Raw genomic sequence first — 13012 nt, 5'->3', positions numbered from 1 at the left:
TTCTCTGTATTTTCAGTATGTATGAGGTGTTCTTGAACTAGCAATAATGATGATTAAACAAATGTACTTGGAGGCAGAGGATGAAGAGTGGAGAGGGAGGTGCACAGCACCAGTCTGGTTCCATTACAATGACCACAATCCATGCATAGCAGCTCAGAGTCACAGGACTGGCTTTATGACGACAATGAGATTACAAACATCCTTGTATGAATCCAGATCGCACTGATCTTAATGGTAACTGAGATTTCTACTCTAGATGCCTTGCTTTAGAGGAAACGCATGTAGTCACCTGTACTTCACTGAGTTCTTGAAAACTGTTCAGTTCAGTTCATTCGCTCAGTCGTGTTCGACTCTTTGCAACCCCATGAATCGCAGCACACCAGGCCTCCCTGTCCATCACCGTCTCCCAGAGTTCACTCAAACTCACGTCCATCGAGTCAGTGATGCCATCCAGCCATCTCATCCTCTGTTGTCCCTTTTCCTCCTGCCCCAATCCCTCCCAGCATCAGAGTCTTTTCCAATGAGTCAACTCTTCGCATGAGGTGGCCAAAGTATTGGAGTTTCAGCTTTAGCATCATTCCTTCCAAAGAAATCCCAGGGCTGATCTCCTTCAGAATGGACTGGTTGGATCTCCTTGCAGTCCAAGGGACTCTCAAGAGTCTCCTCCAACACCACAGTTCAAAAGCATCAATGCTTCGGTGCTCAGCTTTCTTCACAGTCCAACTCTCTCATCCATACATGACCACTGGAAAAACCATAGCTTTGACTAAACGGACCTTTGTTGGCAAAGTAATGTCTCTGCTTTTGAATATGCTATCTAGGTTGGTCATAACTTTCCTTCCAAGGAGTAAGTGTCTTTTAATTTCATGGCTGCAGTCACCATCTGCAGTGATTTTGACAACTGTAGGTTCCCTATAAATACTTTGATGAATTAATAAACTGTCATCCACCTGACAGTAAATGGGCCTTATTTACACAGAATTCCACAAAGTGCATTCCCTCATGCTCAATCATGGGTTCGCGTGTTCATTCAATATTTCACCTGTTCATTCACTGGATACTCATTGAACAATCTCTGGTTGCTAGCACTGTGCAACTACCAGACATTAACCATCCATGGGAGAGGAGATTTGATGTGGTACCTGCCCTCATAGACCCTGCAATCCAGCAGAGGCAACAGTCCATAAACCAATAGGAAAATAATGTGTATAAAGTACAGGTTGAATTACTGCTAGAAGGAAAGTCGACAGATGATGTAGGAGAGACTAATGAGGGGCTGTGCAGGGCTTCGGACAGGCGCAACGCTGGCAGAGCTTAGTGCAGGTCGAAGAATGACACCAAGAGCGGAGTAAAGCAGCCCGGGCTCCGTCTAAAGGTATGCAAAGGATTGAGGTGGGAGAGATGGCCTCAGTCCATAGAGGCCCTGAAGGAAACTCGAGTGGCAAGAGTCACAAATGGAAGACAGAGCAGTGAGAGCGCCAGTGGGGCAAGCAGGCAAGGACCTCAGGATGGAAGGCTCTGCAGACTCCTTGCAGATTACACATAAAAGTGGTGGGAAAGTACTGGAGGGTTATAACGTGGGTGACATGATCCAATTCACATTTTTAAAAGATCAGCCTGAATGATGAATGAAGAATGAATTGGGAAAATAAGAGCACAGGTAAAAGCAAAGTCAGGAAATAAAGAGCAAAGGTATGATCCTGTATATGGTGGGTGAAGTTCCCATTTTACAGATAAGGAAGCTGAGGATCATGGTTACAGAATAACTATACGAAGGTCAAAGCTCAAAAAGTCACAGTCAAAACAGACTTTACCAAAACCACACCATTTCCTACACATTCAGGGTATGTCAGATGTGTTTCTAATCCTTGGCATTTATTTGATTTTAATGGGCACCTGTATGTACACAGACAGAAATACATGCACACACACACACAAACTGAAATCATAGAAACACAGGATGCTAAAGGATGCTAACACTGGAAGAGATCACCTTTCTTACACACGGTCCATGAGAATTAAAGTTTAAAGCTCCAAATCTGTGCCATCTACTTTAGCAGCCCCTAGTAACATGTAGCTATTCAAATCTAAATAAATTAAAATTGATATAGAATTCATTTCAGTTCCTCAGTTACACTCATCACAGTTCAACTGCTCCCTAGCCACAGTTGGCTTACGGCTACCACACTGGATACTACATTACAGAAAGTTCTATTGGACAGTGCTTCTCTAAGGTACCCACTGTACAGAAGGAATTAAGCTCTCTCCTAGGCATCTAGAATGGTACTAGTTATGTACTATCCTTAGGAGAATTGAGAAAATAGTCACTCAAGTCATTTTCTACGTTCTGAGACTTGGAAAAAGAACCTTGGCTGAGAAAGGCTAGATTCCCCTTTAGTTTACAGATCAGAAAACTGAGGCCAAAGAGGAAGAAGAAATGAATGAAGTTGCAAAGACGTCAGACTCAGGTCTCTTGGTTCCCAGTCCAGCATTCTTTCTACTATACGCCACAGCCCATTGCTCAGAAAACTGAAACCATCTAGTCAACACATGTTTGCAAGACAGATAAAAATGAAGGAGTTAAAAAAGCCAGGGGTGGCCTTGAATTATTTATTCAGTTGCCCATGTGTGAGGACACAGGCGGTGGGAGGATCTGAGTATGTTTTTTTAAGGAAAACCCTTGTATTCTCTCTGACCACAGATGTGAGGAACAGCAGGAGGACATGACGATGGCCAGGGGCTAGAGGTTGGCATTGATGAATGGAGTGGAAAACATCAGAGATTCTGCAGGGAAAGAGGATTTCAAGTAGCTCAACAGCTCTGGGAAACTTTGTACAAGATGGGAGCTAGTGTTTCCTGAGCATAGAGTGTGTGTGCTAGGCATATCACAGATGTCATCTTATTAAATTCCCCACAGAAGCCAGGTGGAGTGGGTATGGTTAGCACTTTTTATGGAAGAAGACTCAAGAAGGCCAGAAAGAATCAGAGGGGTGAGAAACTCGCCCAAGGTCCCCTGGGCTGGGAGTGGTAAAGCTGAGACTGGAATACAGACCACTTGACATCAAAGCTTGTGCACTTTGTACTAAGCCAATTTCCATGAGTATGAACTCCTTGTTATGGGAGATGGATAGATTCATTTCTTTAAAACAATTTATTGAACTTGCTGACCTACTTCCTTCAGTCATAGACTCCAGTCTACATAGCTGTTAACCCTAATTAGATATGTTTCTAAAATGTCAGTTTTAATTTAACATATGATAACTCCATTATGAAATCTTAGACTGAACAGAATAGCTATTGTATGAGCCTCAAGTACCAACTGACTATAGGTTATTAAAAACATACTGATTGAAGCTGAGGGCCCCATGTAATAGAGACATATCTCATTACACAACAATTAACCCTCCAATAGGTTTCCAACAATCAGATGGTATTTATTTAATGGACAATAACTGCTTTATGAAATACAAATTGAATACACACACAGGAAGCTTCATTTACAAAACTTCCATTTTTACGTGGAATGGAGGCCAAGGCTTGACCAAAAGTCTGATACTTCTCATCGCCACAGAAAAAATAAATAAATCCACGGGCTGCTGGAAAGGCTGCTCTGAAGTGTCACATGAGGTTTCCCAAATCCAGCTCTGAGCTCCCAGTGAGGGCGCTGGGGCAGAGGAAGGGGGTTTCTACAGAGCATCTAAGGAGTGCATTTCCTTTCTCTGTGATCACATGCATCCAGCTGTCAAAAGAAGGTTCTAGATTCAAGGACTGATAGTACTGAAGGAAAATTGGAGCCCAAATTTAATTGTGATGCCATGATCTAATATGTTTTTATGCACACACACACATACTTGTAAGAGTTCACTGCCACATTTTATGGCCTTTATGAAGTGGAGAGTAACACCTCCTTCATAATTCAAGGTTTGGAAAAACTTAATGAAAGAACATGTGAGCCTGAGATAAGACGCTGCAAAATGTGAGTCGGAGCCTGGCTCCCACCACTTTCTACGGGCTTCTGGCCAAATCTGTCCGCCTCTTTGAACTCCAATCCCTTCCTCATCTGGCAAACGAAGAGGTTGATTCCCCTTTTACAGAAATTACCAAAGAGATGAAATGAGACTGTACAGCAAGCATTTAGTATAGAATCCAGAGCAGAGTGAGCAACTGGTAAACAGCATGCACAACCATTGAGTAATATAAATTCATCATCAGCTGGTTATTATTTCCACCATCTTCAATATTGTATTACCATTATTGAATAAAATATTCCCAAGAGAGGCTGGGAGGGGGCAAAAATACTAATCCATACTAATTTATAGCCAAGTTCCAACCAAATTAAATATCAACATGTTAGTACGTCTTCATGATCCTTTAAAATCCCCTAAAGCTTCAGCGCCTTGGGGAGACCCAATGTTGAAAGGCGCCACAAGAAATGATTTCATTCATGTTTCCACCTTCAGACCACTGAGGCATCATTAGACCCACCTTTCAGTGGAGTATAAGACTCAGGGGGAGAAATTGTCTTGCCCAAGGCCATACGGCTAGGAAGTGACTGACAGGAGCCCAACTAAGGCATCTTGTGCCTTGACTTATCATCCCTTGATCTTTTACGAAGATCATGGCATCCGGTCCCATCACTTCATGGCAAATAGATGGGGAAACAGTGGAAACAGTGTCAGACTTTATTTTTCTGGGCTCCAAAATCACTGCAGATGGTGACTGCAGCCATGAAATTAAAAGACGTTTACTCCTTAGAAGGAAAGTTATGACCAACCTAGATAGCATATTCAAAAGCAGAGACATTATTTTGCCAACAAAGGTTCATCTAGTCAAGGCTGTGGTTTTGACTGTGGTCATGTATGGATGTGAGAGTTGGACTGTGAAGAAGGCTCAGTGCTGAAGAATTGATGCTTTTGAACTGTGGTGTTGGAGAAGACTCTTGGGAGTCCCTTGGACTGCAAGGAGATCCAACCAGTCTATTCTGAAGCACATCAGCCCTAGGATTTCTTTGGAAGGAATGATGCTAAAGCTGAAACTCCAATACTTTGGCCACCTGATGCGAAGAGTTGGCTCATTGGAAAAGACTCTGATGCTGGGAGGGATTGGGGGCAAGAAGAGAAGGGGACGACAGAGGATGAGATGGCTGGATGGCATCACTGACTCGATGGACATGAGTCTGAGTGAACTCTGGGAGTTGGTGATGGACAGGGAGGCCTGGCGTGCTGCAATTCATGGGATCGCAAAGAGTTGGACATGACTGAGCGACTGATCTGATCTGATCTGATCTTCTAAAAATTCTACCTTCAGTTCTATTAAACAACAGAGGCAAAGATGCTCGTTATACAAAAATACATGTGTATATATATATATATATATATATATATATATATATGCATGTGTACCATTCATGTATAATGTACCCTTCTTATATGGTACTACGTGTATACAAAGGTGTTAGCTCATTAACCGGAGGCAGGTTTAAGTGCCCAAGCTCATGAGATGTGACCAGTACCTCCATTCCACATGAGGTTCAGGAGACAGAAGTTTCCAGGTTTTTAACAATAAAGCAAAGCTTAATATTCAACACAGAAATTATACATCATTACTCATTAATTTCTGTTGGCAATCATTTATGTATTCCCTGATCCCCAAATCTACAATGTCTACATGGAGCAGTCGCTGTGCTAGTGAGTCCTCGAGTGTGTGTGTTATTCCCTTAGTCATGTTCAACTCTGTGTGACCCCATGGACCGTAGCCCACCAGGCAGGCTCCTCTGACCATGGGATTCTCCAGGCAAGAATACTGGAGTGGGTTGCCATTTACTTTTCCAGGGGATCTTCCTGACCCAGGGATCGAACCCAGGTCTCCTGCATTGCGGGCAGATTCTTTACCATCTGGGCACTTGTGGGCACTTGTTAAATAAGAGCAACAATAAAAGACACTGAGAAGTCCCTCTCCAAGGCTGTTACCCTTCCAAGTTTCCCTCCTCTTGGCAGGAGAGAGAGAGGGATTAACACTTCACAGGCCACACTCACCTTTCAAAGAAGTGGCCGTCGATGGGAGGGAACCACTCCAGCATCACAGAGTCGGGCGTGTGGCCCACGACCTGGGGGGCAAGGGCGATGGGCGCCGGCTTCCTGGAGGGCTGCCAGCCCTGGTACACCAGGTCCAGGTAACAGTGCATTCTGGCGACCTGATTGGGTGTGAAGGAGTCCGTGCAGTCGTCATCTGCAAGCAGGCAGAGGGAGAGATAAGCACCTCGTTGCACGGACCGACAGGCAAGAGAATGATGATGCCTCCCGGGCGGCCCGGAAGCCAGCACCCCGGCCCTTGCCAACTGGGAGCTGGCCTCTTCCAGTGCTCGAGAGTTAATGGTCTGTGAACAAATTAGCGCAGTCAACACTTCTGCAGACAGGTGAGAGGGAGCATTAGGAGGGGGAGGGCGGACGGGCCTGAAAAGGCACATCTGAGCCTGGAGAGGGAGGTCATGGGTAAGGAGAAGGGCAAGACGAGCCACTTTCCACGGGCCCCCATCCACAGGTCAGTAAGTTCCAGCCAATCAGTCAATATCTCTCACTCATCCACTCGTGTCCTATTTGCTCACTCATTCTTTCATATGCTTACTTGTTCCTTCACTCCCACCTTCACATTTGTTCATCGGCTCATTCATTAATTCTGCTCCTTACTGATGCAGCAATTCTGCTTTCCAAACCAGTGTTCTGAGCATTGATTCTATACTCTCTGCTCAAAGCCAAGGGCCACGGAAGCCTACAGCACTCCTGCCGTTGGGGAGCTACCAGTCTAGCTACAGAGCAAAGGTCAGTTCGCTGTGTGGCTCGAGGTGGTTATAGGCTGTTCAAGGTTGTGACGCCAGTCCCCGACGACAAGGAGATGGTGTGTTGAGGAAGACGGATAAACTGGAGAGGCTTCTGGGGGAGGTCCTGGAGGTCAACCAGGTTACACGGTTAAGACTGGGGAAGAAGATGTGGGATGGCAGAAGGGGCAGCTCAGGACCACAGAAGCAATGAGCCCTGGGCAGTGGGCACAGGGAGACTCGGAAGTAGTCCAGGCTCAGCATCCAGCCTTCGGTGTCCACGGCAGGGATGCAAGGACAATGACACCTTCTGCACAGCGCTGTTGCTGGGACACTGACTGTGGGCTTGGTACATGCTTTGTACACGGGATACTGTGCTTTGGGCATGTGTAACTCTCCCGTTAGTTTTGGAGTAAATACTCTGATCACTCCATTTCACAGAGGAGAAACCTGAGGCTGAGAGAGGTCTCACTACTTTTTAAAGATCACAGAGCTAGGGGCAGATCTGAGGTGTGAACCCAGGCAGTCTTGACTCCAAGGCCATGTTTCTAATCAATATGAGAACTTTTTTCTGAGTGTCCATGAGACCTTGTATGGGCAAAGTGTCCCGCAGGTGTTTGATAAATAGGAGTTGAGCCTGAGTCGGAGGGGACCAGAATACAATCTCATTTCTGAATGCCTTTAGATCTAATGACCTTCAATTCTACCCTCTGTTTTCTAGGATGAAGAGTGAAGGCCACGACCCGAGACTCTTCCCTGCCAAGGAGGAAGCTTGCCTCCCGTCTCTCCCTCCAACAGCTTTACTCAGCTGCCCCAGGGGCAGATCAAGGCACTGTTTTGGCTTGGTTTCCAAAAACACCACTTCCCAGAGGTGTCCGCCTGGCCAGGGTTTCTGCAGCTGGGCCCCAGACAGAGGAGAATGGGGCTCGCCAGATCTTAAAATAAACCCACCATGGGAATTCCGCAGCATAAACTCACTTTCTCTTATCAAACAAACAGAAAATAAGTTCAGGCAGGTGCCGGGCAGTTGGACATGACCTTGAGAATCCAGCTTGGGGAAGGGATAGGAGTGTGAGGAGGTTATACACAGAAGCTGCCTCTGATCCCCTTAGCAATTTTTGATGGTCTCCTTGCCAGCACCCTGGGGAAGACTTTTATACATTTGGAAGAAGCAGAAGAGCCCAGAGTCCTTCAGAGAACACCACCAAAGAATGACTAGTTGCACAAATTACTTTCAAGCTCAGATACTTGCATGTAACTCCTTGGATACAAAACAGGCTATGGGTTGCTTTTGCCTGGAAAATAAGACTCCAAATGCCCCCAGTGGTCTAAGAAGGACTGGATGGGCTGGCACATTTTCCTTTGTTACCGAGGACTTTGTACTTCATCCCGAAAGCTTTGGAAAAGCCACTAAATAGGTTAAAAGCAGGGGAAGGGCATTCTGGCTAAAGAAGTAAGGGTTATGTAGTTAGATTCATGGGTGAATGATCTGGAGTCAAATGATTTTATGACCACTGTGCCTCAGTTTCCCCACCTGTAAAGTGGAGATAATGATGATAACAAGAGTGCTGGTGTCAGAATGCTGCTGAAGTCATGGCAAGCACAGCGTCAAAAGGCAGGAGCAGCGCTCACTGAATGGCCACTGCCTCGGGTCTTGGGATAGTGCAGGCACCTCTGTGTGTGTGCCTGCATGTGTGCACACGTGTGTGTTCGCATACACTAATGTGGGTGAGTGTTAGGAAACTAGAAGCAGGAAAAAAACCAGAATATAAAATATTCACTCTCTTCGACTTTGCAACATCGCCATTTAGGAATTCGATGGATCGATACTCATGAACAAACATGAGGGAAAACGTATGTACAAGGACCTCTTTTGAAATATCGTTTACATAGAAAAAACATTAGAAATAACACATCTGTCTATTAATAGGGGGAGGACTCTACATTAAGGCACATGCACAGAACAGAATTCTAACCAGTCATTTCCCAAACAAGGAAGTAACTCTAAAACTCAGACCCCCTGTGTATAAGTTGGGGACATTTAAATCAACCCCACAACCTAGAGTGATGGTGTGGCTTCCACGAGCTGGAACACATACAGCGTTCATTTGATGAACAAGAGAGAAAATCAGCAATTTGCTTTCCTCTCTATCTTCTGATATGTTTGGTTTTCTTCCTCCAAAGGAGTTACTTTCCTTTTATAACTTAAAAATTAGCCATTTCCATGTCTGCCAATTTAAAAGTTTGAAAAATGGGTAGGTGACAGAGGATGGGAAGAGGACAGAACTTTAGGAACTCAGAACTCAGGAAGAGTACCTGAACTTTAAAACTGAAGTCAAAAAACATCCCTCCCAGAGCTAGAAAGCTTAGAGACTGAACCGCTGCCGGAATCCTGGGTGAGGCACCAAAGGGTTTCTGTCCATCATAAAGGCTCTGCCCCAGTTAGCTGGCGTTTCCAGTTGGCCGCTCTTAGCTTCCTGCCTCCGCAGGCTGCCCCTCCTGACACCCGTGGCCCCTCGTCCTGGTCTCTAGGACCAGCCAACCCATCCTATTCTGCCCCCATGCTGCCTCCAGCCAGAGAGGACGTGGGGGACTTCAGTATTCTGGGAGGCTACACCAGTCCCCATGCTGTTGATGTTGTGCTGTGAGTTTGCAATCTACACTTTGTTCTCAAGAACAATTTCCACCTGCAGCTGGAAGGCCACAGGGCAGGGAGGTTCAGGGCTGCCACTGCCTGTGGGACCTCAGACAAAATGCTGATCTCTGACAGCCTTGTTTCCACCCACTGTGAAACGAGGACTCATGACCCTACCTGCCTTCCACAGCCAAGGGAAGTGTGCAGCTAGCTCACCCACTTCTAGTGCAAGAATAACTGAAGGTTTTGTTGTTTTAAAAACAATGATAATAACAGTAAGAGCAATAGATATTATATCCACTGCAGAACACTTGGTATGTGCCAAGCACGTTACAAAGAAATAAACATCAACCTAAATATTACCTAGAGATTAAAAAAAAAATCTAGTGTATATGTATGTGTAGATGGATATGAATATCTATAGTGGATTTCTGTAATTCTTATCATCACGAACATCATATATATGTATATACACACATACGCACAAACATACACACACTTGTGATGAGATATGATATATGTGCCAGGTCTTATACTGTACATTAGGTTCTGGAGTGTTTTCACAATTAACAGTCAACAGATAATCCTGCTAATCATCACTAACTGAGCACTAGTTTTGGTACCAAGGACAGTTCTAACTCCTTCACCTGTATGACTCTCATGCAAGGTGAGGGTGATTGTCCTCCATGTACCAATAAAGTAACAGGCTTAGACAGAAGGGACTTGCCTGAGGTCAGACTCAAAGGCTGGCACACAGAGGATTCAAGTTGGTTCTCACACTCTAGACTTTATGCTCCGAACCACTATGTTCCTATCAACCGTCTGCTACATCATCTTCAGTGATTACAGGATGTTCTGTCATATGAGTGCCTTGTGATTCATTTCAGCAACCCATTCTCTTTGGATTTGTAAGAAGCTTCTAATTTTTCACACATGTAAGCATTTCTCTTCTATGCCTATTACACACTTCAATTAATAAATGTCTAATTAATATGTGGAGAAAAAAAGGTTGCTAAAAACATTTTTAGGACTAAATCTTTAAACACATTAACAGATTTATTTCCTTAAGACATACTTCTTAGAGGTGGGGCTGCTGTGTCAAAGCCTAAGTGCATGCTAACAGGGATACACAGAACGGCAGTGCCTAGACGCTTGCTCCCGTAGCTGGGGAAGGCCTGGTGTCTGCACTGTTGAGGAAGCTGGGCTTGGAGGTCCTCTTAGTGGGTTCCTTATGGCATCTTGTCTTCAGGAAGTAAGAGTCTGACCTGCCGTCTTTCTACCTGCCTGAGGATTAGCCAACAGATCAACGCGACCGCACCCACCCGGTGCTTGACTAGGCTTGCCCTAGCACCTGCCTGGTGTCTGCTTAATCTGAGCCACTGGGACACACTCAAACTCCCCCAGTGTCAGAAAGGGAGCCAGATAATTGTTGCTTAAATGCAGGCTCTGCCATGAAAGGCATGCCTTGTTTTTGCTGTGTGACCCTGGGAAGGTGACAAGTTGCCTAAGCCATGCTTTCTCCTTCTGTAAAGTGGGCACAGTAGTAATAGCACTTATCCCCTTATTTAGATGATTCACTCAGACAAGCCTGTTGGGCAATGCCCACAGTGTCTGGTATGTCATAGACACTCAGTAGTTTCTGCAGACTTGCCACCAGCCATGTTCAATTTATTACAGTCTTAGGACTAACAATTAATTCAGGTCCTCAGCTTCACTCTCCTTGCTCAACAAGTGGCTGATGGCTACCATGCAGGTGAACACAAACACAGAACACACCCATCTCTGCAAAAAGCCAGAGCGCTCGCAAGGAAGGAACTCTCAGCAGCTGACCCGGCACGGTCTCTACCCTCTTGTCTTGACTGCAAAGCCCCCGTGCGTCCCTCTCCCCAGCCCTGAGAACCCGATCCTGGTCTGCATTTTGAATTTCATCCAGCTGCTTTTGTGACCTCATCTATCAGAGATCGTAAGAAAAACAAACATTTCAAAGCTCGTGGTCTCCTTGAATATGCTTTTGTGGGTGTAAGTTTGTTATCGTAGCTCAGTGAATTAGTTCTGCTGTTAATGGGTCACTGAGCTGAGGGGTTCCTTTAGAAAAGCAACATTAAATCAATCACCCTTTAGATCTGTACAAAGGGGAACAACAACCAAAAAAAGATTTAGTTTATGGGGTCCGGTAGCGAGTGGCAGCTCCTGGCCCCTAAGAGGCCGGCAAACTTCCAAACTTATGTTATCGTTTACTTTCCATGCACACTGAGCTGGCCGAGGAAAGATGCTGTAGAAATGGAACTTAAGCAGGGCTCTGGGAGGGGACAGGACACCGGATATGGATGCCGGCTTGGCTGGGAATGGGAGCATGGTAGGACTCTGCTTTTGAGGAAATCCCTAGCACTCGGGTCTTTTTTAGAGACCCCAAGCTAGGGGCTGTTTATGGCACCAAGCGTGGGTGCTGACCATTCAAGAGACCTCGGGTGTGAACTGTATGAACTTTACACTGGAGATGGCCCCAGAGATCGTTCAGTCCAAACGGGAAACTGGGAAGACCCACAGGCAGTCATGGAATCCACTGGATTTCAGGAGGGACAGCCTCTCTTCGAATGCAATCAGAGGCAAAATTCCGTCAGAAATGGAGACTGCTAGAAGCGGGCTCCCCTGGTTTAAGCAGAAATGGAGGCTCAGAGTCACACAGCCACTCAGAGTGCCCCCACCTCCCTGACAATGATCTCTCTGGCACAGACTCGAAAACCACCCAGATCGCTCAATATCCCACTCAGCCATCAGCTAGGTCTCCTTGGAAGAGTGGCACAAGAGGGAAAGAGAAAAGACGGTCTCCTGTGAAACGGGGGTAGTTTCAGCCCCATAGGCTTGTTGAGAGAGTTAAACAAGATGGCATATATTAACGTCCTTTATGAACAATAATGCTTTGATTTTTTTTTTTTTTTAATCTTTGGGCTGTGCTGCATGGTATGTGGGATCTTAGTTTCCTGACCAGGAATTGAACCCATATCTCCTGCATTGGCAGCATGGAGTCTTAACCACTGGACCACCAAGGAAGTCCCATGAACAGTAAACTTTTATATAAGTAGAAATATTGCTATACAAATCAACTTTATATACCTGTTGTTAGAGAATTTATTCATTCTTGGCTTTCTTCCTCCTTCCTCCCTCCTCCCTTTCTTCTTAGCAAACATTTATAACAACACAAGGCCTGTGCTAGGCGTGGAGAGAACAGTGATGTCTTAGAGACAATTTCTGCCTTTATAGAGCTCACTTGCTTTGGTGGTGGAAAGAAACACCTAAGTTGAATATTATAATAGATCTGGATGCTCAGCTAACACACACAAGCATCTGGTGCTTTACTCAAAGTCTCTTGGCCTAGGGGTGAGGCTGTGACCGTCCTAAGAAAGGGGTATCTCATTTGTTCTTTTTCTTTTTTTAAAGATTTTTATAATGTGGACCATTTGTAGAGTCTTTACTGAATTTGTTACTATATTGCTTATGTTTTATGTTTTTTGTTTTTTGTGGCCACGAGGAATATGGTATCTTACCTCCCCAACCAGGGACTG

At 45.2% G+C, this 13012-nt stretch overlaps 1 protein-coding gene across 1 annotated transcript in view; it reads right to left on the bottom strand.

The window, feature by feature from the left end:
- Positions 1–13012, bottom strand: part of PAPPA (pappalysin 1) — a 235890-nt gene that overhangs the window by 186737 nt on the left and 36141 nt on the right. The window contains exon 5 of the mRNA XM_055579788.1: positions 6036–6228. Within this exon, the coding sequence (XP_055435763.1) occupies positions 6036–6228 (193 nt within the window). The remainder of the gene's footprint in view (positions 1–6035; positions 6229–13012) is intronic.

Source organism: Bubalus kerabau, chromosome 4 (genome assembly GCF_029407905.1).
Source record: "Bubalus kerabau isolate K-KA32 ecotype Philippines breed swamp buffalo chromosome 4, PCC_UOA_SB_1v2, whole genome shotgun sequence".
Classification (NCBI taxonomy): domain Eukaryota; kingdom Metazoa; phylum Chordata; class Mammalia; order Artiodactyla; family Bovidae; genus Bubalus; species Bubalus kerabau.
The sequence above is the reverse complement of the archived record's forward strand: the minus strand, read 5'-3'. Positions and strand labels throughout refer to the sequence as shown.